Below are 24763 nucleotides of genomic sequence, written 5' to 3' on the forward strand. Positions count from 1 at the left end.
TGCCAGAAAATGCAGTCTTCCTACTTACACATTTAGTCTACATCCACTTATGACTGTTCATTTCAACTTTGGAAATGTAATAAATAGTTATGTAAATGTAATTTTCCCGAATTCAGATCCTATAGACAAAACCCATGATTCCTTGGATCCATACAATGACGATGATCACCCTCATGATATCCCTTTACGCCATAAAATAGTCTACTCAACCTTTTCAATATTAATAATCTTAACTTTGGTATTTTTGTGTATAATTACTGTCAATATCAAGTCAGTTTTTATGACCAACAAGTCATTAGATTATGCAATTGATGATATCGTAGCACCAAATACAAATGGATTAGTTTATTTTATAAATGAAGTCAATAAAAAAAATGAAGAAATTGTATCTGAACCTGGCTCAAAAGATGATCCGTCAGCCTCAACTGTTAAGGATATTTCAATTTCACTTTCACATAATGACCAAATTAACAAAATAAATGAGCTTAAAACAAGGACTGATATAGCCCTTTGGATACAATTTGGTTTGATTCCTAATCTATACCTAGGATTAAACACGTTTAACAAGTCCGTAGCCAATGCAGTTCTAATATCGTTCAAAGGAAAAGATAAAGAATACAGACGTGACATTCCCGGAGATATTTTATCAGCTTCAAAAGTCCTTTTACACTCAGACCCTTCACGAAATAACCTAATGAAGTCCGAAAGTGGGACTTATATATACTACAAATATCCATACGATGATAAAACCGCATCAAATTATCAATACATTTACGGAGAAGATATTGACGAAATAATGTCAAAACTAATGCAGGGCACAGGATATTTAAAAGAGTTTCCTTATTTTCCTTTAAATTCAATAATATCAGATGAAAAAATAAATGAAATTTCAGTGGATTTTCTAACATATAATGTAATATCGGATGTAATCAGTTCTGTAAACATAAAGTTTAATTTTTCTAACAGTGAAACTACTGTCAATGGATCAAACGAATCTGACTCTAAAATAAATAACAAAACAACTGTTTCTTCATATCGAATAAATACTACTCTGTTTCCACTAGTCATAGATGGTGGCTTAATGCTTGTTCTTATGGCCTTTACAATATACACAATAATTTTGTACAAGTTGTATCCAAAGTCGTTCTTTCTTTTCGATTATATCTTTGACTCAATTTTTAAAATATCTGTGCTTTTATCTTTGGTATTTTTTAATGCAATTGTCTTTTTTGCCAATTATTCTGTACCCAGAGTAGGTTCAACAAATTGTGACACTGGGTTTTGTGTATCTAAAATTGTTTTTGGTTATGATGATAACCCATTAGACGCTGATAAATTGTATGATATAACATTTGATTACTTGAAAGTAAGAATTAGAGTTTGTGTTATTGTTTTTGGAATTCTTTGTTTCTTTGCATTAGTCTCAGTCGTCACATCATTAATCGCAACATGGTTGGTTGTCAACAAGAACAGGCACCTATCCATTGTATATAAAAAGTATTATTACCACTTGAAGATCCCCTTAATTTCACTGATAGCAGGAACAGGTATTTCTATCCTTTTAATTGCAGTTTTTAACTCCTCAGTTGCCCATATGTTCAAGTCGTCTGTTCAATCCATCTTTCGAAACTTTTTAGCTTTATTCAACTTGATATTGGGTGTTTCAAGTGATGCAACTCTAAAATACATAGACAATAATAGCATTATATATTCCTTTGTTTTTATCCTCCTTCTGTTTATTTCATTTTATCTGGCAGTAATACTCATAACATCACTGTTGCTTATGTTTGACGATAATGATAAAGAGCTAAATTTTTATAAAAGGCCTGTATCATGGAAATTCGATAATTATAGATTATTGCATTTCATGTATAAAACAGCAACTAGGTACAATAAAATCAAGCGTTTTATAAAGTCAAAAATACTCAGAATGAGTGTTGTTTCAGATGATTGTGCTAGGGAAAGACTAAATGCTCAAGCTAATCAAATACAGGAATATGAGTATGAACCACCCGAAACTAAACGAAAGTTTAAATTCTGTTTAACCACATTTTTCAGAGTGATAACATACCTAGCTATGTTAGGTTGTATCATTGCATTTATATTTATCGAATTTAACTGCCTAAAGGTTTCAAGAGTAATACATAAAACTGTAAATGAATTGGTTTACAAAAACAATCAAAAATGGCACTTCGACACCAAGTTTTATAATACCTCTTATACTGAAATGTTAAAGGATCCAAACCTTAAACCCAAAAATCACAAACTAAACGTAAAAATTGAGTCATCCCTTCCCAATGTAAAAATTAAGACCTATGACGATCTCTACAACTGGTTAAATGGTGGAGCTATAAAAGAACTATTTAAATGGGTTAAAACTAATGATTCGGAGAAATTACCTAAAAATGAGACTGAAGTGATGGCCATAAACTCAAGATACTATCTGTATCCTTCAAATAAAGCGCTCCTATTAGGCTTGAATTTCTACAGAACTCCTCCCAATGGTCTTATTAATAATATGAAGAAGATAATAGGACATGACAAGTATTATTACTTTATTACTTACGACAAAGATAAGTGCCACATTAGCACACTTTTTGAAACTATTCCACACACTGTAAAAGATGTTGGAATTGACTTTATTATCGTGGATTCTGAGTCTAAGAATAAAATATATAATGGGTTTTTGAATTTTTTTATAGAAAAATCTGGGTTAATGGACTATGATTTGAGGATTTACAACGTATTTTCATTTTTTCTACCCTCGGAAAACAGAAATCTGTTTTTGTTCATAGTGCTGGGCTCTACTATCTCTTTATTCATCTTCCTTCTTTCTATCATGATAAAAGATATTGTAAATTTTAGAAAAGGATTCAAAATGTATTATCCAAGATTTAACTTTTTATATATGATTTCAATGTACTTTTTTAACGATATAAAGAGGGTGTTTGACCTAATAGTAATCCCTGTTGTGATGAGCCTCGTGGTTATGTACTCTGCAATAATAATTTACCACAAGATAATGAGGGACCACTTCAATGAAATGGGAGATATATACTACAGGTACTACTATCAACTATTATCCCGAAGGATTTTCTATATGCACTCATCTTTGGCTATACTCATTTTAATTATTATTTTATTTGGGTTCATTCTAAAGAATTCAACCGTGAGGCACTATTTACATGTAGTAATCTCTGTCCTATATCAGATGAGATATATGTATCTTAACATTATTTTCTATTTTATGGTAATGGTTTTCACATTCCTCTTCTTTTTCTACTTTATTTCTAGGGACTATTTCAAAGGTAATTTTTACTATATTAAATAATTTTCAGAGTTCCTAAAGGGAAATAAGTTTTTTAAGAGGTGCATAAAGTTAATTTTACATGATCATCAGTTCTTTGGAGACTTTAAGAATAAAAATTTAACGGAATTACTCCTTTTTCCATTATGCCTCACTTTCAAAATATGGCTAACAAACCTTATATTTTACCATTTATGGTCAGTATGGCCTAAATCAGAAGATTCAAAATCAGGAAGGAGTTCTGAGGATACAGATTTTCTAGATGATACAAATGAATTAGAAGAGAAGTTCAAGCATTCTGATTTGGAAGTAACTGGTTTAACACAGGACCAACTTGACATAGTACCTAAAGAGGTTAAAGCTCAGGCTGCTCAGGAAACATTAAATTTATACGGTAGATTCGAGGAATATATTAGGACTTTCGAACAGAGAGGTTTGATTTGCACACATTTTATTATATATAGGTAAACATAAACTGAGATATATGGAGTCTTTACACAATGAAGTTGCAGATGAAATGAACGAACTATTGGATATTAGCAACAAACTTGAGTTCAAGGTTGGAATAATAAAGAAGCAGACCGAAATACTAAGAGATAAATCATACAGGGATTTAGATGAACAAATTTCTATTCTGGAACAATCACTAAATGAAAAACGTGAAGAATTAAACACTATTTTCACATTATACACCGAAAAATCTAAATCATGATATGATTCTTCCGCACATTCTGAGGAATCCTCGTTTCTACCATATTTAATTATTCTTGTAATTTATAATATTTATTATGTAAAAAATGTGTAAAATATACTGATATGAATTTTAATCTAGTATCTAGTCCCCTTTTGTTTATCGGTTCAAACTTAAATCTACATGAATTGAATGATTTTAATAAGATTTTAAATACACATAACAAATATGATTTTAATATTAACTCCGGCTCATTAATTCCTTCCGATAGGCTTTTAAATCAAAACGAAATAAGTTTTAAAACACATAAATTAAGAAAGAATCCACAGTCTGATTCTAATTTGGTAACATATACTGGATCAGCTCTTGAATACGATGATGTATACAAGGATTTATCAGTGGAGAGTGATTTCTCTACAATTTTTGGATGTAAACCCCTAATTAACACTCTTTCTAGGATTTTTGCAAAGGAAGGTTTGTCAAAAATGAATGAATACCAGTTATCTCTTTTTGACGAGTTATCCCTTGGAAGAGATGTGATACTACATAGTTACACATCTTCGGGAAAAACATTTTCTGTGCTTTTATATATGGCGCTTCGATACTACTACCAGTTTGACCCCAAGTTTTTATCATCCGTTTCATTTTCTGAAATTCTAAATCGGATTAAAGATGAGGAACATAGTGGTTCATTACATTTTAAGAGAAGACAGACGTATTTAAACCGTAGAGTCTTGGTTTTATGTCCAACAAAGGAATTAGCAGCCCAGTCTGCCAATCAGGTACACTCATTTTACACATTATTTTTAGCTTGTTAATTTTACTGACGGAATGGAGAATGCAGTTCACTTAATAATAGATGATCATGATGTGTGTCCTAAAATGTTAGAGTAAATATAATTTATTAATTTTAGATCCCCTGAATCTATATTTATAGTAGGATCGTCAAACCAGGTTGAATCGTATTTTTTGGTAAGTTTCTATAAGTTTAATTTTGTTCAGAATGAAGATCAGAAACACACAAGATCCATTTTACAAACTATAGATTATGTTTTCTTAGATGAAATGGATCGATTAATCAAAGTGGCAAGTTTGAGTTAAATTTCCACAAACGTTTGCAGATCAATATGCGAATGAGAGGAAGAGAAGGCTTCTAAATGAGAAGCCAGGTTCAGCATATAATATTTGTCAGGTTTTTACTTTTAAAATTAATGTAGTTTAGACGTTACTCTCTATATCCCCTAACAAACTAAGACTTGTATGTGCTTCTGCTTCAATAACAAGACAGCACATACGCAAAGTCAACACCTTGATTAGGATGTACAGAAATAGTAGAGATAACTTGACAGCACTGATTAGGTACTTCTCAATTTAATTTAATTTGGTGTAGGAAGAAAATAAGCGCAACAGACACTGGAAGATACGTCTCAATTCCTGAAACCATTAACCATTTTTACTCTGTTTCATCTCAAGATAGTCAAGGTATTTGAGTATAACTAACATAGATTTAGAGTCTAAAATTAAAATTTTGTTGAATATGTTGAAGAGTGATACGGGGAAAGTAATCGTATTCCTCAGTTCGGGTTCACTTTTTTCACTCAAAGAAAAGCTGGAGAAACATAATATTAAGGTGAATCGAGCTTTTATTAATTAATTTAGTGTAAAATACTACACCACGAGTTTGGAATAAGAGACAATTACAATAAGGAGGAATCGGAAATAGGAGAAACCAAGTCTAATACTGCAGTTGAAAAGATTAAAAAATTACAAAATAGTATTAAGGAAGGGGAAGGTATGTTTATAAGGCCAAAAAATCAAATTTAGGTGAATATATTCTGATAGCATCCACCGATTCCGCAAGAGGAATACACCTATCAATGGTATTTGGATGAAAATGAAAGTATTTTTAGCTGGATTCGGTATATATAGTTGGAAGGCCAAGAAATGTAAACGAGTATATACATATATCAGGTATAAAAATGAGTAGTGAAAATGTGCAGGGAGAGTCGGAAGATGTTCTAGAACAGGAAGATGTATAACAATTGATACAGAGGAGAATATAAAGTAGGTTAAGTTAAACTTAATTATTATTCCAGAATATTGCTATCGTGGCAAAAACAAATCAACACAAAGATTTTACAAATTTCTAGGGCAAAAGAGCACAGTGAAGTAAATGTAACATGCTCCTAATATTATTGTAATTAAAGATTCCTTGATAAATTATATATGTTAGCAATTCATATATGTGTCATCGTGAAATTAATTGTCTTGGTGAGATGGGGTTGTTAATATCAACATAATGAACTAGATTCCATATTTTATCTCACATCAGTTGATAACATTATATAGTAATCTGACATTTGCTCAGCTCTAAAAGATTTATAAACTTTATCGGGAATTGAAGGTACTTTTTCAGATGCCCCAATATAGATATTTATTTGTAATTTGCTTTTCTTAATAATATTAAGAACATATTATTAATTAAACCAAAATTGATACAATCTGGGTTTTTTGATATACTAAAGTTGTTGTTTTTCTTTTAAACAATAATTATATAATTATATACCAGATCATCATTATCTATTTCAATAACTAATTTGATTTTTAGAAATAATTTATACAATATAAGATGTCAACAGTTCCAGTTAGTGAATTAACCAAAGAACAAAGGGAGGAATTGATGTGCGTTTATTCCTCACTTGTCCTGTACGATGATGGATTAGAAGTTACTCAAGATAACATCCTTAAACTAGTTAAAGCAGCAAAAGGAGACATGCAACCATTTACTCCAATGCTTTTCGCACGAGCATTGAAGGGAAAAGACCTAGGTTCATTATTATCAGCCGTTGGATCAGGTTCCGCTGCAGCACCTGTTTCAGCATCCGCCTCATCGGCAGCCGCACCCGAAGAATCTGCAAAGAAGGAAGAACCAAAGGAAGAGGAAGAAGACGAAGATATGGGATTCTCACTCTTTGACTAAACTAAAACACCTAATTCCTCTAATTTGACTCTCCTCAAATATCAGATATTATATTTTACCTTTAAATTATTTATTTTCACACTTTTTAATTTAAAATTCTTTTAAAATATTTAAATGGTTATATTTAAGTTTGCCATGCTTTTTCAGTTTATATTTTCTTGAATTTTAATTTTTGTAATATATGTCAACATCAGATGACTGGAATGATATTCCGGATGATTTCGTACTCCCGGAAGGCTCAGCAGAAAGAGGAGCAAAGCTCTTTAAAAAACATTGCAAGCAATGTCATTCCATGAGACCAGATAATCGCCAAACAGGAGGTATAGTGGATATATAATATAAACATTAAAATTTTAGGATTTAGCTCAATTGGTCCAACTTTATTTAATGTTTATGGCCGCACTTCAGGAATCCAGAACCTAGGAGGACTCAACTTGATGACCCATTCAATGAAGTCATCTGGAATAGTGTGGGATGACGCAAACTTGATGAGGTTTGATTTTAAGGCAATTAAAACATTTAGGTACATGAAAAACCCACAACTGTTCGTAAATAGCAAAATTGGAATGAATTTTGTCGGACTTCCAAGGTTCCAGGACCGCGTGGATGTTGTACACTTCCTTCGCCAGCTTAACTACGAAGGAAAGTATGGAAAAGAAGTGCTAAAAGAATGCGAGAAGAAATGATTAGTGTAGAATCGGGTTAAATCACCAAATAATGATAACTTAATGTAATTTAGTCGCTGATTATGACATTAAAGTGATACGTGTTAAATAACTTAAATTTTAAAGCCACATAAGATTACATGATCCTACAACTGTAAGGAAGTTTTACAATCGAATTGTCGTTGTCGTCTCTCAAAATGATCTCAATATCATCGTACTGAACCTCGTCCCAATGCAATGTATGGTGACGAATATGATCCTCAAAACGCTCACGAGCACTATCATCCAGTGGCTCTGAGTCGGGGTAACTGGGTTTTCTAGAAAAAACGTTGAAATATGTGCGAGCATTCCATTTATTCTGACTTTCTCCTGAAGTGTCCCGACTGCGCTTGGACAAATATTCGGTAAAGGTCGAAAATCTCTGTTTAAAGTAGTCATTAACACGTTCTTCTGAACCTAAACACAAATAAAACTATGAAATCATACCATTTTTAATCTTTTTGGAATCTTTTCTGCCCAGATTTTTGATTTTGTGGAAGAACCGAACCTTACCCTTTTTCACTGAAACGCCACAAAGCAATTCGTCAAGCAAGGAGCTGTCTGCAATTTGGTCTACGTTTTGTTCGTAAAGACATTTATATGGTCCTGATTCTGAAATTACTTCCAAAGAATGTTTATTGACGATTTCGCACTTTATGTTATCGGGGATCTTGTCGAGGTCTGAATTATCGACCGTAGATGGATCCACGTCTGCGGGTTGCTCTATAAAAAGTGCAAAACACTCCGATAAGCTGTAGTCGAAATTAGTGAAGTATTTATAGAAATCAAATTTATCTAGGTGTAGTGGAACGCTTGTGATCATTGCTACTAGCCTGTCTGTGGCCTTACGATTATACTTGATTAAATAATCCATTGTATCATATATTTTGTCCTTAAGCCTCAAATCATAAAGCATGCTAAATGACCTAACGAATGGAGCTATGCTTTCTTCATTTGAAACAACGGGAATTTCACTCGGAATATAACTGGGTATTTCTGTTGAGAGTGAAAACCTGTTAAACACGAAAAAAAAGGCAGCGATTTTCTTGTATATATAACTTAGTGTTGTGACTGGTTCTTCCTTTTCGGCATTTTGTTCATCATAAACTAAGTGCACGCTGGAAGAGCGTATCCTTGAGCCCTGAACGAGGTTACGGGGGAGTTCCCTGTAGCTGTCGATAGTGATCGAGCTGTCGAATTCGGTAGGTTCGCATGGTCCACATGATTGAATTCTCTTGAGTTCTCTTTTGTTCAAATCTGAACAGATAAGAGATTCGTGTGAAATATTTGCCATAACAATTAAAGCGGGTACAGTGGTATTATATTTGAATTATACGAATAACATGTTAAAACGATAAATGCATAATTATATACATAATTTATAAATTAAAAATATATTAAAAAAATAAAATTTAATATTCATAAAATTTCAAATGGAACAATAAAAATTACCATAAAATAAATCCGGCTAATATAAAACTACACAACCATAAATTTCAATTAAACAACATCTTTTAATTAGATTTTGTTTTATCACTATTTAATTTAGTTGTTGAAATTTTAGAAGAGTGAAAATTCTTGATTCGCCTTTCTATTTTATTTTATTAAAAAATCCTCAATTTACAATTATTAAATTATCATATTTTTCCAACTAATTTTATTTATGCATTTATTTTAATTTATTTTAATTAAAAAACTATTTTGTAGTTTTTAAAAGTGTAATCAAGAACCTATATAAACATATGCTGCTTCAATTTCAACAGAAATAAAATTAGTCATGTAATAATAAGTACCAACATATTTTATTTAATGATTTGATAAAAATTTTCATTTATTATGACTAAAAGTTAGTTATTAGAGCCTTCACAATACTCCATTTAAGTAGGTGTGTTAATGGAGGAATATCATAGTAAAATTATGCAAAATTAAAAATTAAATAAGTTCATCAATATTAATTAAAATAAAAATGGATAAATGATAAAGTAAATGATGAAAGTATAGATCAATAAACAAATAAAGATATATTTACATGGTTATATTTATTGTTTTATAATTTAATTTATATATTTAAAATCTATCACTATTTACATTAAAAATAAGTAATATAGAGGATTCGGCTCTATAATATCCCAATTGTTATGTTGTGTATGGTGTTTGTATACCAATTCAGTAATTGATAAAATATTAAAAAGAATGAGTGAAAACAATAGAGAAGCTAAACATGGTACCATTTATCGAGTATCTGGTCCATGTAAGTTTATATATCTGATTAAATCATACATCATTAAAATCTCAACATTTTATTTATATATAGTGGTTATTGCCAACGAAATGCCTGGAACCAAGATGTTCGAGCTTGTAAAAGTGGGTCATAAAAACATAATAGGAGAAATCATTCAAATCGATGGTGATTCTGTATATATTCAAGTTTATGAGGACACATGTACCTTTATATTTAAGTATATATGCTAACAAACCAAGATTTCCAATTTTATTTATTATAAAACAATAATTTAATTTTATTACAGCGGGATTGCGTGTCGGAGATCCAGTTAAAAACACTGGAAAACCATTATCGGTAGAACTAGGCCCAGGCCTACTGGATTCTGTTTTCGATGGCACACAAAGGCCACTCATACAAATTAGAGATGTATTCCAAAAATACTATGTACCAGTGGGAGTGAACCTGCCACCCCTAGATAGAAAAAGATTGTGGAAATATGAACCATCGCCAAACTTCAAAGTGGGAGATCTAATCACAGGAGGAGATATTTTCGGAACTGTGTACGAAACAGAGATATTCCCAAACCACCAGTTAGTTAGAAAAGTAGCCTAATGATGCTATAGCATAATGCTTCCACCAAATCTGAGCGGTAGAATTACTTTCATGGCGCCGTCCGGTGAGTACACAGTCGAGGAAAAACTGCTGGAACTCGAATACCTAGATAAGAAAATAACGTGTAATATGTATCAAATCTGGCCTGTCAGACAGCCTAGACCAATTCTTAAGAAAATTCAAGGGACTGTAAGTTTCAATTTTTCACACGTTTATTTAGGAACCTCTACTGACGGGTCAAAGAGTTTTAGATTCATTGTTTCCATCAGTTAAAGGTGGAACCTGTGCAATACCAGGAGCATTTGGATGCGGAAAGACGTGTATTTCACATGTAAGATCAATTCACCAAAGAAAATTTTAGGCGCTGGCAAAATACAGTAATACCGACGTTACAGTATATGTAGGATGCGGAGAAAGAGGAAATGAGATCGCTGAGGTCCTTAAAGAGTTCCCCCACCTTACCACCAGAGTTAATGGCAAGGATGTTCCCATCATGGGTAGAACATGTCTGGTGGCAAACACGTCTAACATGCCAGTTGCTGCAAGAGAAGCAAGCATTTATACAGGAATCACAATTTCGGAGTATTTTAGGGATATGGGCTTTAACGCGTGCATGATGGCAGACTCCACAAGTAGATGGGCAGAAGCCCTGAGAGAAATATCTGGTCGTCTCGGAGAGATGCCAGCAGATTCTGGTTACCCTGCATACCTTTCTTCTAGATTATCGGCTTTTTATGAAAGAGCAGGTACGTGATGTTATAATTAAAAGTAGTAAAAATCAGTTAATTCAATAGATTTTATAATTTGCAGGATGATAATATCATTTAGGTGTTGCACAATGTTTAGGTTCTTCAGATAGAACCGGCTCAGTAACAATCGTGGGAGCTATATCACCACCAGGTGGAGATTTTTCTGACCCCGTGACTTCCGCAACAATGTCAATAGTCCACGTATTCTGGGGACTGGATAAAAAATTGGCCCAGAGAAAGCACTTCCCCTCAGTAAACTGGACTAACTCATTTACAAAGTACGACAAGGTCCTTGAGACATACTTCGAGGATAAAATGCCTCGATTCGGCTACCTCGTCACGAACATCAAGTCGATACTGCAGAAAGAGTCAGAGCTGTCGGAAATCGTACAACTTGTAGGAAAGGATTCACTTTCAGAAGATCAAAAACTGTGTTTAGAGGTGGCAAAGATTATCAGAGAGGACTTTTTACAACAGAACTCATTCACAGATTACGACTTCAGGTGCCCTCTCTACAAAACGTTTGGGATGATGGACACCATAATCACGTTCTATAACGAGTGTATCAAAGTTATAAACGGTAATGTTAAGTCTGGATAAATTTTTTTAGACTCTACAAAAAGAGGTAACCCTATTGGATGGAGTTCGATCTACAACATCATGAGGGAATCAGTAAACAAGATCACCAGATTAAAGTTCACAGATCCTATGTTAGAAGAGGAAGAATACGCTAAAATATTTAAAGATTTACATGAAGAAATTGTTACTGGTCTCCGCTCAATGTTAGATGTATAGAATTAACATTTTAATTAAATTCCTGACTTGTGGGAGATTCATCCATAAATTGACTCCCAAACCTGTGACTGACCTTCCTTGAATTCACCCTCTGAAGATGGGCCTCAGCTTCTTTTAAATTATCTTCTACTCTCTTTTTTAATATAGTCTTTGTTTGTGACCTATGTAGTTCATCGTTCTGGTATTCAAATGTACTGCTCGCAGGATGGAACTCGCCCATTGATTGAGGAGAAACAGTGCCGAAAATGTCATCTGTAGTTAAACGAACTTCATCAGCCTGCTTAAACGCGGAAACGCCGTCAAGAAGCTGAGCAGTTTCTGAATCTCCAAGTTCGTAACTCGAAGAAAAATTCTCAATGAAATGAGTACAAGTGAAGAGACTATTCGAGTGACTCTTCACATCCTCAACAATGGTATCAAGATACTAAAAAATTTTATAAAAATAAAAATTACGTTTAAAAGAGTATTGAAGTTAGAAGGGGTGCCGTTTAACTTATCCTGGACGAAAAATGCCGAATTCTCCTCAAAGTAGTTTGAGCTAATATAGTACAAAATAAAGAAACTGTCGAAAGGACCCTGTTGGACTCCATAATTATCCTAAAAACAAATAAAAAGAGAGAAACGTACCATATAATACCATCTGTGTAAAGAATTTAGTGCCTCTTGGCACCTAACACAACACTGCTCATCACTAAATTCATAATCCATTCTAAGGACTATTGCCTAATACATTGACTAAAATTTAAATTATTTCAAATAAAAATTACAAATTAAACATCATTAACTGATTAATATTATACACATTTAATATACAATAATCATTTTGGTAATTTTAGTCATGGGGAAATTTAGCCAAAAAGTTTTTATTTTATTGGATTATGGAACCATTAAATATTCATTTGTAAAATATTAAAATATAAACAATATAATGGACTAATATTAGGTTGTAATATAATGTAGTATATCATTGTTCTGGTAAACTAATCGCAATTTTAGTATTCTTACCAAATTCTTTCAAATATATGTAAAATTCCAGTATTCTCCAAAATTACAAACAATTTTAATAATTTTTAAACCCAAAAAATGAGTATAATGATTTAATTTTAACCTAAAATTTACATAACACTTGATTCTTGATGTCAAAGACGAATCCTAAGTTTTCTACTCTGGATGATATACTCGTGAGACTGTTATCGTTTGATTTCTATAGAGATCTTATTCAGGATGGGAACGATAACCTAAAGTCAATCCAGAAGAGAATAAAGTGGCACTCAACCCTTAAACCGTTGCCTTCACAAATCACAAACGTTGAAGATTATCACAATTCATTTTTTTCATTATTCATGGTAGAATGCCTTGAGATTCTAACGCAGTCGAAGTATAATGATCTGACATTACCAGTGGTAATTGAGCCGGTAAGTTATTAGTAAGAAAATGGTTTTTAGATATCATGTAACATCTCTGGAGTTTTCGGATCAGTAACGTTTACGCTGAGCCAACCGCTGTTGGATTTCTCGTCAGGGGATTTGGTGTTGTTGCACATCTCGAAACCAAATCATGTAAATCTTAAAAGGGATATCAACAACAAATTCGTTAACCATACAGCTGAATCAAGTAAATCATTGTCAAGTGATATGGACACAACGCATCCAATATACGAAGATAACTTGAAACACTGCTTAGGATACGTTATATCAATAATGAAGAATAGAATTTTGGTAAAAATACTTTTGCTTCCACCAAAATTCGCAACACCGGAAACCTTTGATGATCGAGACTTGGATAGAATCAAGTCAATTCAAACTCAACTCAGCTCAATTCTTTCAACACATAGTCAAATGAACAACGCAACAGGAAAGAGTACAACTGAAGAGTGGCATATATCAAGACTGCTATCACTAACCACAATTATGCGAGAATTTAAAGGCCTATGTATGCTGGAGCACATGCCACTTAAAGATTATCTACTCACAAAGGTTCCAGAAAATAATAATTCTCAGGACCCAGATACATGTAAAGAACTGGTTCTTGATTTTGAGATCCCGAAAAAGCTGAAGAAAACTATTGAAGCAAACTATAACTCAGGACAACTGTCAGCACTGTCAAACAGCCTAAAGAACACAGGAATATCATTGATACAAGGACCACCAGGGACAGGGAAAACGACAACGATAATGAGTATCATTAGCGTAATTTTGTATTCTACAATTCCAACAAAGAAGAAGAAAAATGTTAGAGAATCGCAAAAGAAACATTTAAACAAGTCTAACTTTAGAAAGAAGAATTTTTGGTTTTTTGATGAAGAAAATGGAGTTGAAGATAAAATGACGTTTGATGAGCTTCAATCAGACGAAAACTACGACTACTGCTCAATTACAGAGCATAATATATATGACTGCTTCAATACAAAGACGAAAAACAACGAAAACAAAATATACATAGGATCAGAAAAACAAAGTAATAAGAGAATATTGATTTGTGCACCATCAAATGCAGCAATAGATGAGATTGTAAAACGTCTTGTGAGCCCAGATGGAGGAATTTTCGACGCGAACGGGAACAGATATAACCCAACAGTTACCCGTGTTGGACCCAATTTTAACGAAGATTTGAGAGAGTTCAGCCTGCAGACAAAAATAAACAACTGGGACTCCAAAAATAACTTATCGTCCCTGAGAGGAGATAGAAGCAACACAATAAATAAGCCGACAATCATAATGGATATACTTTTGAACAGTGAAGTGGTCTGTTCAACACTTTCAGGCTGTGGTTCAAAGGAGTTATATGGCCTTATAAATTGTTTTGATACTCTAATTGTTGACGAAGCCACTCAGGCAGTGGAACTATCCACGCTTATTCCATTTAACCTGGGCTGTAAAAGAGCAATACTGGTTGGCGACCCATGTCAGCTCTCGGCGACAGTTTGTTCAAAGGTAGCAATTCAATTAAACTACGACCAGTCACTTTTCAAGAGACTACAACTGTGTGGATATCCAGTAAACTTTTTGAAACTCCAATACCGTATGGACCCACTGATCACGAGGTTCCCGTCAATGTATTTCTATCAAAACCAGCTAGTAAACGCCAAAGAAACATCGAGTGTTCCTGAGGAAGACTGGAGGCAGTTCCCGCTTCTGAGGCCGACAGTATTCTTCGCACTTGATTCCCAGGAGTCCATGAGTGACACATCATATGTCAACGAGATGGAGGTGGACTTGGTGTGTCAGCTGTTGGACATAATTGTCGAGATATTTTCTGCTATTCCGGGCATCACTGAGGAGGAAATCTGCAAGAAAATCGCAGTAATTAGCCCATACGCAGCACAGGCTGAGATTTTAAAGAACACAATATCGCAAAGGATAAAAATCCTTCCTACATTTTCCTCAGTCTACAAAGCACTTACGGGATCAAAAACTCATCAAATATACGTTAGCACAGTGGATGGGTTCCAGGGCATGGAAAAGGAAATAATTATCTTTAGTGCCGTAAGGACTAACTATGTAGGTAACAGAAAGGCTAGGAATTCTAGGATTGAAGATCTCACCTCACCCTCAATACTGACAATAAATTCTGAGCCTCATGACCCTAGGGAATCCGCCAAGTTTTCAAAGCTGACTGACGAATACTTGAAGAATATTAGCGAGAACACGCCCGACTTGACCACCAACGTTATCGATGCGTCGTTTATAGCAGACAGGAGAAGGATCAATGTGGCAATCACTAGAGCATGTAGTAACTTATTTATAGTCGGTTCGTTTTTATTTTATTTATATAATTAAAATTTTTAGGAAATCCTAGGTATTTACTAGACCACAAGCATTGGTCGGCACTGTACAACCACTACGCGAAGACGGGATCAATCTTCATATGCAAGACTCAAAACAACTCCTTGGACCCAAAGTTTCTGAGGAACTGGTCCCGAGAGTATCTAAACCGCTCACCAGTAAGTTCATTTGCTGTTTAAAACGTTCAGGAACAGTATAGAAAGCTGCTTAAGAACAAATACCTTAAAGATTTTGTAACTAAATTAGTTTCTTAAATATTTTACATGGTAGTTATAAAAGAAATCCTGTACTTCATTTAATATTTATTTTGTTTCTGGAGTAGAAAGTGTACGCTCCATAATAATGAATGATGGAGGCGCCTGAGACTCGGGGCTCTTTACCTTTAGGTTAGAAACAACATCAGAGAAGGTGGAAGATGACCTGTAAAACCCATGATTGTTGTAGAAGTCTATTGTCGCCCTATTGTTTTCATCTGCGATTGCAAAAATCTTGGAAAGTTTTGCCTCCTTTACCTTGTTAATTGTGTAGTCGAGGAGCTTAACAGCTAAAAAAATAAAAATTGGAAACTTACAGAGTCCGATTCCGGTGTGGTTTGGCAAGACTGAAACTGCCACAATTATAACTGAGAATGGATCCGGTTTGTTCTTGGACTTGGAACCTTTTCCAGAGCCATGTTTAGAGCTTGATGGAGAACAGTCTGGGTTAGAGACCTCACAAATCATGGTTGCGGCGGAATAGAGGGAAATAAAGGCTAAATTTTAATTATTTGATAAACTTTATACAAGATACCTAGCGATGAGAACTTTACATATCTTTTCATGAGATAGAAGTCGGGGAACATTTTCCCCTCCTCCAGGTAGTAACTGAGATCATAGGAGAGAGATTCCTTCAGAATAATCCAAGATTGGCGAACTGAGTGGATAGTTACGTCAACGATTCTAAGAAGGTTGTAGTTGAACGAGAATTTCCCTGATATGGTGAGTTCTTGGTATTTGCGATTAAGATCATCCAGAGGATCGGACTCCTTATCTGACATTTGAAACTAATAAAAAATAAACAATTGTGAAATCATGATAAATAAAAACTATAATTTACAAAATATAGCACATAATAACTGATTATGATTTTTTATAGTGTATCCATAATACACATTGATTAAAAGTTACAAAATTTTTCATTATAATTATATTTTTAATTATTGAATTTGATTTTAAATTTAATAAAATGTACTATAGTTCTTAATTAATGTTGTTTCTTTAATGGATAAATCCTGTGATTTCAGGACCAAGTCATTATACTGGTATTCTACCATCACCGGAGGCTTAGATCCTCCAACTCACCCTTCCTTTGATGAAACTATCGTTGACAGATACTCTGCTATTTCAGCATTGTTATTCAATCGCCTTCTCTCCTTCGATTCAATAGTTTCTCCTTACATTATCCTAAATAATGAACAAACTTTCAAAAATAATCCCTACGGGAACCTGATTCTCCCTAAAGTTCCAAATTTAGTCCATTTTGTAAACTCGAAAAGACTCGCATTCAACAAAATAGGCATAGAATCGATAGTCCATGATACCAAGGTCATTGGAGACTTTATAAACCAACTGGAGGATACAATGAAAACCGGTAAGGAGCCAGGAAACAAAGGTCCAATTCGACAACACCGTGAAGGTATTATTAGCTGTTTGAGGTACATTTTTCAAATAGTAAGGGATAACGTACAGAACTACGAAAGACTTAAACTCAAGTATGACTCAACAATTGATAACTATATGAAGGTGATGAGCGAAAACTTGACTGGGATCAGCAGCCTAGATGACAACAGTTCCGTCGATTCGATCCCTAACTCCTATTTGCAGCACTTTGTACCATCGCAAAAGGCTGATTTATCGCATATTTTATACGTAGACCCTGAGGATGATAAAACCAAACCCTCCCCGAATAATGACCAACCACCCATGGATTACGATGTGAACATAGTTGGCATAACTCGCTCACTTGGGGAAAATTTGGGCTCACTCAGGTACGAGAAGGGGTCTTACAATATCGCAACTAGTTTTTTTGACCAGACTGAGATGAATGACGAGCAGATTTCAGGCACTCTAATGATGCAGTACGCTAAAACCGTAAGCAACATCAAGGACCAACTGAAGGCGACTGAGCTGAGCACAATCACCAACGTTCAGCAGCGACTTTCTGAAATCTCTTCAATGTTTGAGAAGTTCACTGGGACTATGGTTGGCCAGATGGGTCTCTTTGAGAACATTAACGCCAACGTCATGGAATCGATAACAAATATAGAGAAAACCCACGAGACTCTAAAAAAGACTAGCAAAGAACGGTTACCTTATCATCATTTAATTCTTTGTTATGTTCTTGTTGGACTTTCAATTTTCCTTCTCTTTGTGGATTACTTAAAGAGTGGCAGTGGATCCTATTTGTTTTAATTCAATTTTATAATAATTTCACACTAGATTATAATAATTTAATAGATAACTTATAGTAATTTCACAATAGATTATGGTTACAGAATAATTTATGTTATATGCAGTAAATGTGTTGTGGGTTTTGGTGTTAAACATTAGTGAGCATAGAGTTTGGTTTCTGTTATCGCAATCACTCCCCTACCCCTCTGTACTTGGAAAGATCATACTTGTCCTTATACTTCTCCAAGTGCTCCTTAAGCTCCTTCCTTTGTGCCTAGAGCAAAATAAACTAATTAAACAAACCATTAAGTCAGGGTGAGGGGCATCGTACACGTCATCAAATAGGCCTGGGAGGATCTCAAGTGCCTTAGTGTTTTCGTATTCCTTGATTTTTTTGAGCATGTACGATGTTGCGCTCTTTCTCAGTGCTGCTTCTTCCTCCTTCGACCACATACCCTTCGACTCAAGGTATAACCCGAGGCGTTCTAAGCGTCTCATTAAAATTAGTTACTTACTTATCGGGTTAACTCCATCGGTGGCCCAGGCTTCAAACTCCCCCTTGCCTCTGTACTGCGAGGATTCATCTGAAGTGCTGTGGTGTCCAACCCTAAATTTTTTAATAAATTTTTATTGAACCTGTATGTCATGTACTCGATGACTATTGGAGTAGAATGTTTGACGCAGTACTCTCTGCAGTACTTGCTGGCCATGTATGAAGCAAAAAGATCATTCCCGTCAACTCTAAACAAATTTAAACTTTATAACAAAACCTGATGGAGGGAATCCCTAGTGCAACACCTCTTATTGCAATACCATCTCCAACATACTGGTCTCTCACTGGCGTAGAAATGGAGTATGAGTTATTTCGGCATGCAAAGATCGTCTGAGATTGGCGCACTGCTGCAAAATTCATTGCTGCGTGGCAATCGCCTTCCGAAGCTGCTCCTTCTCCAAAAAACACCATGGCTACTGCGTCAGCTCCTTGCATTTTAAGGGCGTAGCCTGACCCAGATGCTTGTGGGATTTGAGAGGAGAGTGGAGTGGTGATGGTGTGGAGGTTTACTTCCCTCTTTGAGTAGGAAATAGGCATCTGCCTACCCTTCCCCTCGTCTTTGTATGTTCTGAATATCATTTTCTATGTCATGGAAACATACGAGAAGAGTTGTGCGAGAACATCATCTTCAGTGCACCCCTTTAGGTAAATAACACCCAATTCCCTGAAAACTTTTTAATCATATTAATGTACCTGTATTGGCAGAAAAGGTGGTCCTGCGGTTTTAGTGCTAATCCGGCACCTAATTGAGTGGCTTCTTCTCCTTGGTTTTGAATATAGAATGATATCCTCCCTAAAAATTTATAAATTTAGGTAACTCACCTTGTCTCTGGATGTTATAAAAGAGGTTATCCCACACATTTAGTTTTACCATTAGCTGCAAGTATTCCTTGACCTTTTCGTCGGATTCAAAGGGTGATTTATGTCCTTCATGCAAGGTTCCGTCGGTCTTCATCACTTGAAAGATCGGCATAACTTGGGAATCCGTGACCATTTCCAAATCTGTTGTGAACTCGGTGTATCTCAGTCCCTGGACGTATGGCTTTACCTCAGACGGGTCCTTGAATACTCTTGGATTTTCGGGTCTTTTGGAATGGGTGGTGAAGTATGAAATGGAGGCATTGATATTTCTTTTATTTAAAAGTCCAAAAATGGAAGACCCATATTTCCTAATTGAGGCAGGGTTGATTGGAGAAATTTTGGATAACATTGGAACAAAATATTGATAACTAATATTAAAGAGATTTTTACAAGGATAAAATAATATAGGTTAAGATTTTTACATAGTATTTAAGCGGATGCCGTTGGGATTCTATAAAAATATATAGAACTAAGGAATCAATGAGGTAAATAGTCTAAATTTAGTTATGGAAGACCCCATCTGTAAAGTTGACTAGACTGATTCACACATATCACCAAATCACAACAATTTGTATTATAAAATGTAAAATATTACAAGCATATTATATAAATAATTTTAATGGCTCGGATTGTGTTAGAATCCTTTAATAATTTTAATCGTAGACAATTTTTAAATTTCCATTTTATTAATTGCCTCCTTAAATTCCTCCTTTTGTGTATTTTTGACTAATAGTCATTTAGATTTGTAATTCATTTATAATATGTTAATTTTGTCAAAGTTCAGGTCCAAACAAAATGTTTTTTCGTCCTGTATCAAAACATTCATTAATGATAGAAATAATTGGTCAAATATCGATGATTTGGTAGCTAAAACTCTAGGTTCTGTGGATTCCATAGTTTACCCACCGGATTCCCTCTTAAAACTGGCCTATAAAGGACTGCAATATCAGATTTTTGATGCCAGCTTCTGGAATGATGTGTACGATAAAACCGCAAAATCCAAGGATCTTTTTACTCCATCACAGTGGATTAGACTTCTACACATATATAAGCGCATTAAAATTCGTAACTCTGAGTTGTATAATATGGCACAGTCTGCTATTGAGAGGAACCTCGAAAACCTATCCCTAAAGGAACTTTCTTTACTTTCATTGTCGTTTTCTTATTTTTCATTCTGTCCAAGGTCATTGTTTTCGAAAATCTCAAAAACTGTTTGTGACCGTCATAGAGATGCCAAACTGAAGGAGTTTGAGCTATCATTAGACTTTAAGCAAATTTGCGAAAACGGTAGTCTCAATAAATCAAACGTGATTAAAAGGTCTAAAATTAGTGAGACTGTCTCTTATATTCACATGATTGGAGCTTATTCCAAGTGTGGATTCGATGATAAAGAGCTGTTTGAGGTCGTGACTGAGAAACTAATTGATAACTTATCCAGCCACCATGTTATGATATCCTCTAACCTACTGATGAAGACTTTGGACTCCTACTCTAGGTACCTATACTCAATATTTAACATTTTCAGGTTCGGTTACAGAAACATTAGACTTCTTGACACTCTCAGTAATCAAATTATCACAGCAAAACTGTCGACGGAAGAGCTCTCAAGGGTGAAGAGCTCATTCTCACAACTTGAATATGAAAATGATACAATGAATAATATTTTTTCATACAGATTGGGTAATGTAAATTAGTGTAAACTTTTAACAACTTTCATCAATTTCTCAGTAATGTCACCTAAAATTAATACACGCTATGTGTTTACCTAGGTAAGATGCGTTTTGGTTCAAGTTGTCAAACAAATCCGACTCCAAAACACAAATTCCACTCTTCAAATCGTATCTTTTCGGTCCTAGGATCTCCTTCAAACCTTCAAGTTGCCTGTAATTATATTTTATAAAAGAATTCTAACTTGTATGATAGATTCAAGTCCTTAAAGTTAAATGAAACGTAACACCGATTATCAGGAGGATAAGGACAAGGGGTAGATGACCCGTACCAATCTACCTTGTAGTGTAAAGTGTGAGGAAATTCGTGCCTGGTGTGGTCTAAAAAAATGAGGTGGGAATAAACAAACTCAAAGTTTTGGGGAGCTCAGATTCATGCTGTAGTCTAGTAAGAGGTGTTACGAAGGAGCTCTTGAGAGATCTCGGAGAATCGTGTGTTTTGCCCAGTTCTCGTAAAGCCTTAAAAATAAAACGTTGTAAACAAACCTTGTATTTGCGGAATCTTGCGATGTGTTTTCTAGTTATGTAGCCCTTAGAAATTAAGTTTAGTTGACCCTTTATGGTTTTAGAAATGGACTCGGGAGTTTCCGGTGTCCCAACCATATCTTGTCGACGAATAATATTACTAGAATATTCATGTTCTGTCAATAGAAGTACCTGGAAGATGTTTCGATTTGTTCTGGAGTCTTGACGACCCTCTCAACCTTCCTTCTCTTCTTTTTGCCCATAGTTTGGGTTAGTACAAATAAATTTGATTCCATTAGATGGAATCCTGTACAAGCATAATATTTAGAGGGTGGAAAGAAACATTTTATAAGTAAACTCATATTGTATATAATAAATATATAAATATTTCTTAAGATTATTTGGGGCAACGGATGTGTTTTAAAAATATATTTATTATTAAAAATTAACTTTCATTAAAAATAATCTAATAATTTGAAATAATGGGTTTATAAAATTATTTACATAATGTGTTACCTCTGGTCTAAAATTTTATCAGAGATATTAATTTGATCTTAAATCGCTGATCATTCTGGATTTTTTATATAAAATACTTTTTAAAATTATATTTATTAATTTATATTTTTATACCATAAAAATTTTATTTTGCACCTTATACTTAACTGATCTATCTATAATAACTACTTAATTTATTAAGTAATTTATTCTTGAGTTTATTCCAGGATTTTAATGGCTAGCTTCTTTTTATAAATATTGTTCTATTTTATTTTATTTTCAATAATTTTTGACTATTTATTAAGATGGAAAAGGTGAAAACTATTCATGTTGGACTACGTCCACCTTCATGTTACCCTCAGCTTCTTAGAAGTGGATTTAAAGAAGTTCAACAAGTCATCGGAAATGATTTGAAATCAGATTCAAACGATGTCAAATCACATAAAACTACAAACGTAGAAACATCTAAATTTAATATAACGGTTGGAAAATTCAACCCGAAAACAACCAGATTTGGACAAATGAACCAGAATTTGGGTTCAAAAATGTCCAGCTTTAATCAGATTAGTAAAAGGTCATCAATAAAATCTGGATCAGACTTTAATTTTGATGAACTGAGCTCATTGTCAAGCTATGACTTTTCGAAACTTGGGTCAAATTCAACCAATAAAAGCGTGCTTTCATCATCTGATGGGAAGAAATCAATAAGATTTTCCATCGATAATTTATCTTCATCTGATAGTTTTAAATTAGGCCAGATTAGGAGCCTTGATTACTCTAAAAAGTCATCAGACACAATAAACCAGGGATTTGAAAGACTACAGTCAGACTCTGGAGTTGATCCAAAAAATTTTTCTGGTTCTGTTGGAGGCAACCGGTCAGAATATCTACTTGATGAGCTCAGAAAAGTTGTTAAGCATGTAATTAACGTTAATAGGATAAGAAACCAAGGTTCAGACTTTATGTCAAATTTCATAGGAGTTAATTCGCAGGGGATTGAAAACGTTGGATTCAGTGATGATCCAAAAAATAAAACTAGCTCAAACCCATCCCGATCTTTTGAAAATGTACCTCTTATTAACAAGGGAACAACCACATCCCTGTTTGAAACTCAAATAAACTCTCCGAATCCAGTGGATAGGAATGTATTAAACAGAAACTTTAATAGAAAGCTTTTGAAAATAGTAAGTTTTTCAGATTTAACCATTATTTAGAAGGAGAAATACAGTAAGATTGATAGTCTATTACAAGATTTGGGCGACCCCTTAAAACTTATAAACGTAAGTCCATCACATTAATCTTTCACTTAAGGATGATCAACCTATATCAAACATAATTGAGGACCATGTCAATACAAAGCTTCTAGTCCATCCTCTTCATATTAATTATTATCCCAAGAAAGTGGAAGAGGAAGATGAGGAAGATTATGAGGAGGTTGAGTATGAATTGTTGAGGAAAAAGGATCCAATTCCAGAAAAGTATATTTTAGGTTACTTAAATATTATTTTAGGAAGGTCACCACGAGGCCAGAGGACTATCCTTCTCTGTGGGCGGTAAGATTAAAATTATTTAATCAATACTAATGTAGATTTTCAATAACCCTAAAAACGGGATAACTTCTACCATATGATTTGTAGCCTTTAATTAAAGTTTTGAATGTTGTAGCTTTATTTTTTACATTTGTATATGTGTAAAACGTTAGCCTCTAATCATAATTTTTACATCAATTCAAGGATTCCATGGATGTTTGTTATATATTAAAAGAATCAAATAAATTATTATAAATATTTTATTGAATCTGGCTGGAATATAAGTTTATTGTATTATTGGGTGTATGTTATATTTTAGTTAACTGTTTTCTGTAATATAGATAATCTATGGAAGAAAAACGAGATGATGAAGAATGCGCAGTTTATATTTACCCTTTGACAAAGAATCTGACTTCAGAACACCTAAGAGAGATTTTTGGCCACTTCGGAAAACTTAAAGATGTAGAACTGAATAAATCCAACAAGGTTCCAATATAGAAATACATATGAAAAAATATATAATAGAACTGATAGAAACATTACATAATGGATCTATTTAATTAGTAATAGATAGTTTTGTGTTATTATATTAATGATAGGAGCATTCGGAGGATAGATATGGAGTCGTTTATTTTGAGAAATATGGTGACGCCAAGTTCTCCATATTGCACCTAGACCAGGTTGTTTAATTTACTTTAACTAGTTTTAGGGGGAGATAGACGGCACAAAGGTGAAAGTCACCCTTACGAAGCCGAATTACTGATCCTGCATTGCGACCAATTCGAAAGGTTAATTGAATCTACATTGGAGTAAAACGAATTTAATTGAACATATAATGCTTTGAATTTCATCATAGC

General features: G+C 34.0%; 15 protein-coding genes across 15 annotated transcripts, besides 14 other annotated features; 10 read left to right on the plus strand and 5 right to left on the minus strand.

Moving 5' to 3' along the window:
• Positions 1-49: 49 nt before the first annotated feature.
• Positions 50-3331, plus strand: TA10395 (uncharacterized protein; the record flags this gene model as incomplete). The annotated part of the gene is made up of 1 exon (XM_948253.1): positions 50-3331. The coding sequence occupies one exon, from the start codon at positions 50-52 to the stop codon at positions 3329-3331; it is 3282 nt and encodes a 1093-aa protein (XP_953346.1).
• Positions 197-265: a sequence feature (12 probable transmembrane helices predicted for TA10395 by TMHMM2.0 at aa 50-72, 335-357, 372-394, 448-470, 490-512, 524-543, 558-580, 668-687, 910-932, 966-988, 1014-1036 and 1057-1079).
• Positions 1052-1120: a sequence feature (12 probable transmembrane helices predicted for TA10395 by TMHMM2.0 at aa 50-72, 335-357, 372-394, 448-470, 490-512, 524-543, 558-580, 668-687, 910-932, 966-988, 1014-1036 and 1057-1079).
• Positions 1163-1231: a sequence feature (12 probable transmembrane helices predicted for TA10395 by TMHMM2.0 at aa 50-72, 335-357, 372-394, 448-470, 490-512, 524-543, 558-580, 668-687, 910-932, 966-988, 1014-1036 and 1057-1079).
• Positions 1391-1459: a sequence feature (12 probable transmembrane helices predicted for TA10395 by TMHMM2.0 at aa 50-72, 335-357, 372-394, 448-470, 490-512, 524-543, 558-580, 668-687, 910-932, 966-988, 1014-1036 and 1057-1079).
• Positions 1517-1585: a sequence feature (12 probable transmembrane helices predicted for TA10395 by TMHMM2.0 at aa 50-72, 335-357, 372-394, 448-470, 490-512, 524-543, 558-580, 668-687, 910-932, 966-988, 1014-1036 and 1057-1079).
• Positions 1619-1678: a sequence feature (12 probable transmembrane helices predicted for TA10395 by TMHMM2.0 at aa 50-72, 335-357, 372-394, 448-470, 490-512, 524-543, 558-580, 668-687, 910-932, 966-988, 1014-1036 and 1057-1079).
• Positions 1721-1789: a sequence feature (12 probable transmembrane helices predicted for TA10395 by TMHMM2.0 at aa 50-72, 335-357, 372-394, 448-470, 490-512, 524-543, 558-580, 668-687, 910-932, 966-988, 1014-1036 and 1057-1079).
• Positions 2051-2110: a sequence feature (12 probable transmembrane helices predicted for TA10395 by TMHMM2.0 at aa 50-72, 335-357, 372-394, 448-470, 490-512, 524-543, 558-580, 668-687, 910-932, 966-988, 1014-1036 and 1057-1079).
• Positions 2777-2845: a sequence feature (12 probable transmembrane helices predicted for TA10395 by TMHMM2.0 at aa 50-72, 335-357, 372-394, 448-470, 490-512, 524-543, 558-580, 668-687, 910-932, 966-988, 1014-1036 and 1057-1079).
• Positions 2945-3013: a sequence feature (12 probable transmembrane helices predicted for TA10395 by TMHMM2.0 at aa 50-72, 335-357, 372-394, 448-470, 490-512, 524-543, 558-580, 668-687, 910-932, 966-988, 1014-1036 and 1057-1079).
• Positions 3089-3157: a sequence feature (12 probable transmembrane helices predicted for TA10395 by TMHMM2.0 at aa 50-72, 335-357, 372-394, 448-470, 490-512, 524-543, 558-580, 668-687, 910-932, 966-988, 1014-1036 and 1057-1079).
• Positions 3218-3286: a sequence feature (12 probable transmembrane helices predicted for TA10395 by TMHMM2.0 at aa 50-72, 335-357, 372-394, 448-470, 490-512, 524-543, 558-580, 668-687, 910-932, 966-988, 1014-1036 and 1057-1079).
• A 792-nt stretch (positions 3332-4123) lies between the features above and the next one.
• TA10390 (DEAD-box family helicase, putative) lies at positions 4124-6037 on the plus strand (the record flags this gene model as incomplete). The annotated part of the gene is made up of 10 exons (XM_948254.1): positions 4124-4780; positions 4809-4882; positions 4913-5088; positions 5120-5190; positions 5221-5357; positions 5389-5480; positions 5510-5628; positions 5658-5790; positions 5823-5878; positions 5909-6037. 10 exons carry the CDS (start codon positions 4124-4126, stop codon positions 6035-6037), a joined length of 1644 nt encoding a protein of 547 aa, XP_953347.1.
• Positions 6038-6627: 590 nt separating this feature from the next.
• Positions 6628-6978, plus strand: TA10385 (60S ribosomal protein P1, putative; the record flags this gene model as incomplete). The annotated part of the gene is made up of 1 exon (XM_948255.1): positions 6628-6978. One exon carries the CDS (start codon positions 6628-6630, stop codon positions 6976-6978), a length of 351 nt encoding a protein of 116 aa, XP_953348.1.
• Positions 6979-7159: 181 nt separating this feature from the next.
• On the plus strand, positions 7160-7664 carry TA10380 (cyctochrome C, putative; the record flags this gene model as incomplete). Its single annotated transcript, XM_948256.1, has 2 exons — positions 7160-7298; positions 7336-7664. 2 exons carry the CDS (start codon positions 7160-7162, stop codon positions 7662-7664), a joined length of 468 nt encoding a protein of 155 aa, XP_953349.1.
• Positions 7665-7779: 115 nt separating this feature from the next.
• Positions 7780-8976, minus strand: TA10375 (uncharacterized protein; the record flags this gene model as incomplete). The annotated part of the gene is made up of 2 exons (XM_948257.1): positions 7780-8099; positions 8130-8976. The coding sequence occupies 2 exons, from the start codon at positions 8974-8976 to the stop codon at positions 7780-7782; spliced, it is 1167 nt and encodes a 388-aa protein (XP_953350.1).
• Positions 8977-9875: 899 nt separating this feature from the next.
• On the plus strand, positions 9876-12062 carry TA10370 (vacuolar H+-ATPase, a subunit, putative; the record flags this gene model as incomplete). The annotated part of the gene is made up of 7 exons (XM_948258.1): positions 9876-10125; positions 10211-10496; positions 10530-10707; positions 10739-10849; positions 10880-11264; positions 11347-11847; positions 11878-12062. The coding sequence occupies 7 exons, from the start codon at positions 9876-9878 to the stop codon at positions 12060-12062; spliced, it is 1896 nt and encodes a 631-aa protein (XP_953351.1).
• Positions 9936-10004: a sequence feature (1 probable transmembrane helix predicted for TA10370 by TMHMM2.0 at aa 21-43).
• Positions 12063-12072: 10 nt separating the features above from the next.
• TA10360 (uncharacterized protein) lies at positions 12073-12770 on the minus strand (the record flags this gene model as incomplete). The annotated part of the gene is made up of 3 exons (XM_948259.1): positions 12073-12486; positions 12516-12659; positions 12690-12770. The coding sequence occupies 3 exons, from the start codon at positions 12768-12770 to the stop codon at positions 12073-12075; spliced, it is 639 nt and encodes a 212-aa protein (XP_953352.1).
• A 428-nt stretch (positions 12771-13198) lies between these two features.
• Positions 13199-16101, plus strand: TA10355 (tRNA-splicing endonuclease, SEN1 homologue, putative; the record flags this gene model as incomplete). The annotated part of the gene is made up of 4 exons (XM_948260.1): positions 13199-13477; positions 13508-15812; positions 15851-16005; positions 16036-16101. 4 exons carry the CDS (start codon positions 13199-13201, stop codon positions 16099-16101), a joined length of 2805 nt encoding a protein of 934 aa, XP_953353.1.
• Positions 16102-16149: 48 nt separating this feature from the next.
• Positions 16150-16883, minus strand: TA10350 (uncharacterized protein; the record flags this gene model as incomplete). Its single annotated transcript, XM_948261.1, has 2 exons — positions 16150-16598; positions 16637-16883. 2 exons carry the CDS (start codon positions 16881-16883, stop codon positions 16150-16152), a joined length of 696 nt encoding a protein of 231 aa, XP_953354.1.
• Positions 16884-17106: 223 nt separating this feature from the next.
• Positions 17107-18297, plus strand: TA10345 (uncharacterized protein; the record flags this gene model as incomplete). The annotated part of the gene is made up of 1 exon (XM_948262.1): positions 17107-18297. The coding sequence occupies one exon, from the start codon at positions 17107-17109 to the stop codon at positions 18295-18297; it is 1191 nt and encodes a 396-aa protein (XP_953355.1).
• Positions 18199-18267: a sequence feature (1 probable transmembrane helix predicted for TA10345 by TMHMM2.0 at aa 365-387).
• A 169-nt stretch (positions 18298-18466) lies between the features above and the next one.
• Positions 18467-20039, minus strand: TA10340 (branched-chain alpha-keto acid dehydrogenase E1, subunit, putative; the record flags this gene model as incomplete). The annotated part of the gene is made up of 8 exons (XM_948263.1): positions 18467-18550; positions 18580-18761; positions 18792-18883; positions 18913-19017; positions 19047-19397; positions 19431-19493; positions 19523-19622; positions 19652-20039. 8 exons carry the CDS (start codon positions 20037-20039, stop codon positions 18467-18469), a joined length of 1365 nt encoding a protein of 454 aa, XP_953356.1.
• Positions 20040-20451: 412 nt separating this feature from the next.
• Positions 20452-21384, plus strand: TA10335 (uncharacterized protein; the record flags this gene model as incomplete). The annotated part of the gene is made up of 1 exon (XM_948264.1): positions 20452-21384. One exon carries the CDS (start codon positions 20452-20454, stop codon positions 21382-21384), a length of 933 nt encoding a protein of 310 aa, XP_953357.1.
• A 39-nt stretch (positions 21385-21423) lies between these two features.
• TA10330 (uncharacterized protein) lies at positions 21424-22244 on the minus strand (the record flags this gene model as incomplete). Its single annotated transcript, XM_948265.1, has 4 exons — positions 21424-21571; positions 21603-21738; positions 21768-22042; positions 22075-22244. The coding sequence occupies 4 exons, from the start codon at positions 22242-22244 to the stop codon at positions 21424-21426; spliced, it is 729 nt and encodes a 242-aa protein (XP_953358.1).
• A 438-nt stretch (positions 22245-22682) lies between these two features.
• TA10325 (uncharacterized protein) lies at positions 22683-23960 on the plus strand (the record flags this gene model as incomplete). Its single annotated transcript, XM_948266.1, has 4 exons — positions 22683-23561; positions 23592-23657; positions 23689-23855; positions 23888-23960. The coding sequence occupies 4 exons, from the start codon at positions 22683-22685 to the stop codon at positions 23958-23960; spliced, it is 1185 nt and encodes a 394-aa protein (XP_953359.1).
• Positions 23961-24254: 294 nt separating this feature from the next.
• On the plus strand, positions 24255-24669 carry TA10320 (uncharacterized protein; the record flags this gene model as incomplete). Its single annotated transcript, XM_948267.1, has 3 exons — positions 24255-24392; positions 24506-24586; positions 24616-24669. 3 exons carry the CDS (start codon positions 24255-24257, stop codon positions 24667-24669), a joined length of 273 nt encoding a protein of 90 aa, XP_953360.1.
• Positions 24670-24763: the final 94 nt, after the last annotated feature.

Source organism: Theileria annulata, chromosome 4, assembly GCF_000003225.4.
Source record: "Theileria annulata chromosome 4, complete sequence, *** SEQUENCING IN PROGRESS ***".
Classification (NCBI taxonomy): Eukaryota; Apicomplexa; class Aconoidasida; order Piroplasmida; family Theileriidae; genus Theileria; species Theileria annulata.